The 8,076-nt window shown below is 51.6% G+C and overlaps 1 protein-coding gene across 1 annotated transcript in view; it reads left to right on the top strand.

Annotated features, from left to right (window-relative positions):
- Window positions 1–8,076, top strand: part of GREB1 (growth regulation by estrogen in breast cancer 1) — a 77,992-nt gene that overhangs the window by 21,933 nt on the left and 47,983 nt on the right. Inside the window, exons 10-15 of the mRNA XM_023533605.1 lie at window positions 634–685; window positions 2,834–3,000; window positions 3,718–3,846; window positions 4,463–4,660; window positions 5,380–5,560; window positions 6,885–7,080. Coding sequence (XP_023389373.1) covers window positions 634–685; window positions 2,834–3,000; window positions 3,718–3,846; window positions 4,463–4,660; window positions 5,380–5,560; window positions 6,885–7,080 — 923 coding nt within the window. The remainder of the gene's footprint in view (window positions 1–633; window positions 686–2,833; window positions 3,001–3,717; window positions 3,847–4,462; window positions 4,661–5,379; window positions 5,561–6,884; window positions 7,081–8,076) is intronic.

Here is an 8,076-nt window from a genome sequence, read left to right on the forward strand (position 1 = left end):
AATGATACATCGAGGCAGCTGCAGGGTCCCCAAGACCACGTGGCGACCTACGGTGCTCGGCGTGATAAAGAGACAGCAGGACAGCCAGGGCGGAGGGCGGGACTGTGGGACTGTGCAGGGCCCTGAAGGCCATGTCAGAGCTTTGGGGTTTTCCCGTGCGAGTTGGAAGACCAGTGGAAGGTTTCTGAGCAGAGAAGAGATGTCATCTGACTTCGGTCTTAGAAGCATCGCCCCATTTGCGTGTGGAGAATGGACTGGGGGAGGGTGGCGTGACCAGGGAGGAGCTGCTGGATTCGTCTGGGCATCGCGGTGTCTCAGACTAGGCTGGGGGAGGTGGAGAGAAGTGGCCGGATGCTGCGTGTATTTTCAAGTTGGTGCCCTTAGGGTTTGCCGTGGGTCCTGTGTGAACTGTGGGAGGAAGCGGGGACTCGGGGACCACCCTGAGGAGTTCGGCCCGTGCAGCTGGAATAACGCAGTTACCTTCTGTTGAGATGGGAGGGACGGCAGGAGAAGTGTTTATTTTCTTTTCTTAGAATTGTTTTTAAAAGTTGTTTGTTTGTGAAGGGAGGAGGTGACAGTGGAGGTTGGGGTGGCTTCGAGAGTTCTCTTTGACTAGCTTGGCCTACGTTTCAGATATCCAGCTGGGCAGGAAGTGGGATGTGAAAATCAGAAGTTCAGGGCAGAGGTTGGGTGTGAAGATTAAGGGAGTTGCCAGCATTTATGGGGTTTGGAGGCCAAGAGATGGGCGCCATGGCTGGTCCATCGGCGTAGAAGGAAAGACGCGGTCTGAGGACTAGTCCTGTGAGAGAGGGAAAGGGCGGAGCGGGAGAAGAGGGGGCAGAGAGAGGGGATTCGGGGGGCCGAGGGCAGGGTGCGTTTCGGGAAGGAAGAGGCGATGAATGTGTCAGATGCTCCTGTTCCATCGGGTGAGTCGAGGCCTGAGAATTGGCTCCTCCCTCTGTCAACAGGACGGTCATCGGTGACCCCGACAGAGCGTCCTGGTGGGTGGTGGGGATGAAGGTGTCGTTGGGTTGGGCTCAAGAGAGAATGAGTGAAGTAACAAATATCAACTACTTGAGGTCTTTTGCCTTAAAGGGAGTAGAGAAATGAGATGATAATTGGAGAGGGAATGAGATCAGGGCTTTCTTGTTTTGTTTTAACTGGGGAAATTGGAGAGCGTGTTTGGTATGAGGAATGAGGCAATGGGGAGGGAGAAATGGGTGAAGCAGGCGAGAACAGGTGATGATTCGAAGGAATCGTCCCTGAGCAGGAGAGAGGGGCTGGGCTGCGGCACGCAGGTGGTGGCGTTGGCCCAGACAGGGCTTCAGTGCTTCCGAGGGTCCGGGACACGTGTCGGCGTGGCGAGAGCCTTTTCTCCAGCTGTGTCCAGCAGCTTGGACAGTGATCTGGAGCAGGAGGAGGGTTTGGCCAGCGAGAGTGGCCAGCGTCGAGGATGGATGCTAGGGAGTGTCTGCGGATGGACATGGGATCTCAGTCCGGGGGAGGAGAGACGTGAGGACAGGAAGCGAAGGAAGGCAGGAGAATGTCCAGGAGGCCCCTGGTTTCGGAGAGAGCAGTGGGATTCTCAGAGTGTGGAGTCAGGTGGTCGGAGGGCGGGGTCCTGGAGGTGAAGGTTACTAAAGGGCATGGTTATCAATAATAACAAAGTCCAGCGTGTGCCCGTGGCTGCAGCTGGGTGACGGAAAGTAGAGGACAGTTTCTTGGAAGAAATGCAATGTGTCAAGCAACTTTTATGTGCCAGGTCGGTCCTTCGTGCATACTCTCTTGTTATCCTGTGCAATGACCGACCTCGCGAATTCATTCTGTCAGAGCCATGTGCGTGCCTAATTCCCAGCTTCATATTTTAGTAGGAAAAAAAAAAAAAGGGAGATTCTGAATCTAGCATTTTCTAAAGGAGTCATGGATACAAACAGAGATTTAGAATTATGAGTCAAGACTAAAACTTCATACTTAACACTTTCCCATAGTACTCATGGATTTTCATGAGTCAACTTGTACGTGTCAGATCATTTTTGGCCGATCAGTGTGCTCATATTTTTTTGGCCCATTTAAAGAAATGGTACCACACGTGTTATACATTTTAAATCCGAAATTTTTGTATTTAAATTTCCTTTAAAAAACTCACACCGTTACTGTGGAATGTTCCAGTTATCTTATAGCATTCTTTGATCCTAAACTCATTCCGTGTTTCTTATAAATTATTTTTATTTTTTTATTTTTAATTGAGTTTATTGGGGTAACATTGGTTAACAATTATATAATTTTCAGGTGTACATTATCATTTGACATCTGTATATTCTATTGTGTGTTTACCACCCAAAGTCCAATTTCCTTCAGCTACCATATATTTGATCTCCTTTACCCACTTCACCCTCCTCCTAAACCCTATATTTGACCCCCTTTGCCCCGTCAGTGTAATTTTTTTACATTGATTCGAGTCATACACCTGAGCCCCTGCTGTGTGTCAGGCGTTAAGGTGAACGTTCTGTATCTATGGTCTTGTTTTCTTTGCACAGTAGTCCTGTGAAGTGGGTACTACTGTTGTTAGCCTTGTGCTCCAAATAAGGAAGTGGGGTCCAGGAGGATTAAATACGCAGCCAGGAAATGGGGAGAGGTGGGTTCCAACGCCGGTGCCTCTGGATTTCCCCTCTATTCCCCTCCCTGCTGCACTGGGCCGGGATGGGGCGCCATGCTGCCACGCAACCAGCATGAACCCCTGCTCTTAGCCAGGCACGGTGCTGGGCTCGGGGGACAGAGATAAGGAGGTACAGCTGTAAACCCGTCATCAAGGAGCTCGTATGCTGCTCTGAAGGGGGAGAGGCCCAGTGGAAGTCGTTGTCTGTTTTCCAGGAAAATACCAAGCCCGGATCCTTTCCGAGAGCCTCCTCACCCCAGCGGAGTACCAGAAAGAAGTCAATTATGCCCTGCTTACGGGGAAAGTGGACTCCTTGGGGGCCTTCTTTAGCTCCCTCTGTCCAGGTAGGCTTGTAGTCAGACAGCTGCAGATTCATAAGTGACAGAAATAAACGAAGGCACAAGGAAGGAGGTCATCTCAGAGCTCGTCGCCTAGTGACCTGCTGAGGCTGGCCTTGACTTAGATGTGCAGGGTGGCTGCTATGTCCTGTGCCTTAGCATTTGAGGCCCTGGCGGGCATGGTCCCTGGCTGCCATCTTCCTGCACTGGCTGTGGGTTGTCCTAGGTGGGGGCTTTGTCATTTCTGTTTTGGGGGCACATGAAAGCCTTGTGCCTGTCCCCCTCTGCTTCTCAGGCCTCGTCCACCATGGCTCCTACCTCCCGCTCTGAACTGCTTTGAAGCTTCTCGCTGAAGCAGTGTGTTCTCTGTGCCTCGTTCCATGGGTTATGTGCTGTGCGTGCCCTTCTCCCATCTTTGGCTGCTCACCCCTCAAGACTTACCCGTGTCCTCCCAGAAACCTTTGCCAGCCCCCTTCATGATGGGCTGGGACCTTCCTCCTGTCCTTTACCACCTCATTCTTCCTTCTGTCCTAGTACCTACGGGGTCACTGTGTAGCTTCCTTGATAGGCTGTGGACTCGTTGGCAAGACTGGCCATGTCTCCTTTATCTCCAGTTCCCCAGGCTCAGGACAGCACCTGATACTTAGCAGGTGTTCCGTAGGTGTTTGCTGAATTTCACGAGATGCAAAACCCATTTCTGTTATTTTCTCTGTTTTTGGGCAGAGGGCGACATTGACGTTTTGCTGGACAAATTTCATCAGGAAAATCAAGGCCATATTTCGTCCTCACTTACTGCCTCCTCTGTCACCAAATCAGCGTCCCTGGATGTCGGTGGGGCCCCGATGTGCACAAGTGAGTGGCAAGAAGGAGCAGGTGGCCGGGTCTGGGCTGGTGAGGCAGCATCCGGGAACCCCTGGGGCTACAAGGAAGTGATGTTAGAAGCACATCCGGAAGGCAGGGCTTCTCTTTAGCATCAAATTGGACCTAACAGCTAATTTCAATTTTAGTCCTTACCGATAAAGCTCATTTACCCCGAAATGCACATCTGTCCTCTTTTGCCAAGATGGCGCATTTTCTCTGTGGTGATTTCCAGCTTATCAACACGTTGTTGAGATATTTTATTTGTACCAAGTTCCTGAGGAGCTGTGATGTCTCCTCTTGCAGCCGCTTCCAAAGTCCAAACTCAGCATCAGCTTCCCTGGGATTCTGTCCTTGTCCCCTTCAGGGAGAATAGCTCATCATCTCTGTGCTCCCTGATCTCTGTTCATCCTTTTATTATTAAATTACGAAAGGTATGTGAAGTGACTACAATGGTGCATAGCCTAGAGCAGGCACTCTGTTCTCCCTTTCCCTGTCACTTCGTGTCACTTTGTCACGGGGGCCCCCTCTTTGATTCCCTAGCAGAGGTCCAGGGCGGCGGCCATCTGCTCTCAGGGGCGCCTCACGCTCACGGCGGCTCTGGTTCCAGGTTATGGGCTGGAGCCCCACCATGTCCGGCCCTTCCAGCTGGCCGTGGCACAGAAGCTCCTCTCCCACGTGTGTTCGATTGCGGATTCCAGCACCCAAAACCTGGACTTAGGATCCTTCGAGAAGGTGGACTTTTTGATTTGTATCCCGCCCTCAGAAGTGACCTACCAGCAGACCCTGTTCCACGTCTGGCATTCAGGTACGGGGCCTTTCGGGGGCATGTCGGGAGGTCTGCCTGGAAAAGCTCTGATCCACTTAAATTCAGATTGGCGTTGGAACTCCAGTCTTTGCTTCTCAAGTTAGATGGGGCAAGAAATATCAGCCCCGTTTCATAGATCAGAAGACCGATGCTAAGAGATAGTGACTTGCCCAGGATTTTATAATCCGTTACAGGTAGAACCATGACTTGAATTTTCACTCCATCCCCCTCAGGTCAATGATCTCTGTGTTGACATCCAGCTTAATGCATTTTCCCTGCTCCTTTAAGGGGTTAAATATGAAATACACAGAGAATTGATGTCTTAAAGGAGTCACTAGCCTGGTGTAGCCCACAGCCCGGGGGGCATCAGGCTGGGAGATGATTTCATCCAGGGGGCGGGACTTCCCTTCCCTTCCCTGCAGTCACCATGCCTGGGATCAGCTGTTTCATGAAGCCAGCTCTGCTGTGTCCCCTGGGTGGGCTGCTGTGCACACACGAGCTGTGGGCAGACCTGCCTCTGGCCCAGCTCCTGATGCTCGCCCCACGGTCATTTGCGCTGGAGCCTGCTGCCTGTCCCACCGCGTCTCCTGCATCCCTTTAGCCTCGGGGCCCAGCATAGTGCTGGCCATGGAGGCAAGGATCATCAGGGGCCTGCCGAGTGAATGAAAACTGTGACAGGGTTGTCACAGGGTGACTGACGTGTTTCTACTGTGTCGCAGGGGTTTTACTGGAGCTCGGCTTAGAAAAGGAGCACGTGACCAAGCAGAGAGTGGAACAGTACGTTCTGAAGCTAGATGCTGAGGCGCAGACCAAATTTAAGTCCTTTCTGCAAAACTCCTTTCAGAATCCGCATACGCTCTTTGTCCTCATCCATGACCATGCCCACTGGGATCTTGTGAGGTTAGTGTGACTTAGACACACGGCAGGGGTGGCATGGACCTTCTTTGGAATAACATATGTGGGTGAGTCTTGGGACTGTGAGTACAGCCTTAAGCTGAGTGCTGTGGGGGTGTGGCATCTGTAAGCAGACGCCATGGCTGTACTTCAGAACCTCGGAGCTGGGCGTGATCTCAGGGGACCACCTGGTGCAGCCTCTGAAAGGTACCGTTCTGGAAACTAAGGCTCAAGAAGGGAAGCTTCTCGCTCAGCTTCGCGGGGCTGGGGCTGGGGGCGTTAGGGGCAGAGCAGCGAGGTGCCACATTGGTGCGGGAAGGGACCTTGACAGGAGCAGCTCGCCAGGCCCCTTCTCGATGGTGGCCCCTTGGCTCAGTGCCACGGGTCACAGCTGGTGAGGCTCTTCTTCAGGGGCAATTTTACTTACTCGATAAATTTCATACCGTGTCAGCCTTGGCGTCTGGCAGGATTCCCAGTCGTTTATCAGGATTGGTCATCTCCGTGGGAGGGGCCTTAGGGGTGTGCATTTAGACCCTGCTGCCGACGTGGGATCCCGTGTCAGATCGTGGAGGAAGGCTTTGATTCAGCCCAGATTCAGAGCTTAGGGCTGGCAGAGCCTTAAAGATCACCTGGATGAAGGGTTGACAATCTAGGGTTCATGGATGGGCTTGGGGGAGTTTAAACATCCTGAATTGTATTAAAAGCTATGTGGTAAATATTCATCTTGGGGGTAGGTTACCCAGAGCAGCTACTTGCCACCCAAAAGGTGAAGCACTGATTTTCATTATTCCTCTAGATTTGCGGTGAGGCCATTGTCCCAGAGACAGGCTGAGTGGCACTTGTCTCCTTGGCCCCTTGTCCCTAATGCTCCCCATTCTGTTCCTGTACATTTAAACCCAGTGTAGAATTTACCATTTTACATCTTCTTTGGATCATCGTAAAATCAGTAGGGCTTTAGGGAAAAGGATTAAGGAGACGGGTAGCAATGAGACTGGGCCACAGGCGGAAAGGCAATGCCCTGAGCACTCCTGGGGGTGGGTCACTCCTGAGGGGCAGGGGGACTGTGTGCCTCGCAGGGGATCGTCCATAAACACCGGGCCCTGGCCAAGCTTTCACAGGAGTGAGTATCAGGGGAGTCCCTGACAGGTACTGCAGTGCAGCCATTTTTAAAATTTTTATTTTCCTTGCCATGGGCAGAGCCATAAGCTTTGATTGTTGACAGTGTTGGGGGGGCTAGTTATAAATTTATTCAACTGCTTGATCCCTGTGAATTCTCGATCAGTATTAGTCATTCTATTGAGTGCCACTTCTCCCCCTTTTCTCCCCTCAGTGGTGCTGTTCATAATCTCTGCTCCCAAAGCGACCTGTCTGTGGGACTGGTGGACAGACTGCTCAACTGCCGGGAGGTGAAGGAGGCCCCCAACATCGTGACCCTGCACGTGACTTCCTTCCCCTATGCACTGCAGACACAGCACACCCTCATCAGCCCTTACAACGAGATCCATTGGCCTGCCTCCTACAGCAGCGTGAGTGCCCCCGGCTGCTGCCCGGTGCCAAGATGACCCCTGCGTCGCGTAGTTGGGTGTCAAGTGGGTCCCAGCTCTTTGGATCTGGGTTAGAGTTAAAGACCCTTGAGAAACTTTCCCGAAGTACATCAGTTGGCGCCCCCATCTCAACAGAAAAGGTTTTGTGTAGAAGCCATGGAAATGTTCCTGTTTTTCCTATCCCCACGTCCTTAAGTAGCGAGGTTCGAAACGCCCTTCCTCAACCTCGATACGCATCCACAAAACCAGGCGAGTTGTCAGTTTGTCACCTCTCATTTCTCATCAAAGTAGGTCATGACGATTCTGGTGATTTGAGAATTCTGGGTGGTTGGTGTCTAATTAGTGACACAAGCAATAAACGAACATCCATTCCTGGACCTCTTTGTCTCAGAGTCAGCTGAGGAACTTTCGAAGATGCTCGGCTCCCTCCGGTCCAGGTTCAGAGTCAGTGGCAGCCAGGACCCTTGCTTGCGTAGGGCTCACCATGGGCTGGGTTGGCGCTGTCCTAAGTGCTTCATCACATGAATGCATATAAGAGGCAGGTATGAGGATGACTTCTGATTTACACGTGGGGAAAGTGAAGCCGACGGGGTTGAGCCACTGCCTAAGCCATGCAGCTGGGGAGGGGAAGAGCCAGGCCGTGACCCAGTCCACTGGCTCCGTGGCCCACGTACTTAACCACTGCGCCGCCGTCTGAGGAGGAAGCCCAGGTTTTTGTGATGTTAACGGCCTCCCCGACTTTGCTATGCTCTGAAGTTTGAGAAGCTCAGATGTTAGACTGGGAGGAATTTTATGTTGATGTAAATAAAATTGGTTAGATAAATTTATTTTTTTCTCTTAACTTTAACAGCAGCTGAATGCAAGGTAGTTGATTTGCCTGTTCCTAAAACCAGGTTAAAATTGTTGGAAAGAAGCAGTTTTAACAAAGAAAGTTGCATGTTAAAAAAAATGATAAGGCTGGCTTTCTTCTTGGTGACC

This window comes from Pteropus vampyrus, unplaced genomic scaffold (assembly GCF_000151845.1).
Source record: "Pteropus vampyrus isolate Shadow unplaced genomic scaffold, Pvam_2.0 Scaffold105, whole genome shotgun sequence".
NCBI classification, from domain to species: domain Eukaryota; kingdom Metazoa; phylum Chordata; class Mammalia; order Chiroptera; family Pteropodidae; genus Pteropus; species Pteropus vampyrus.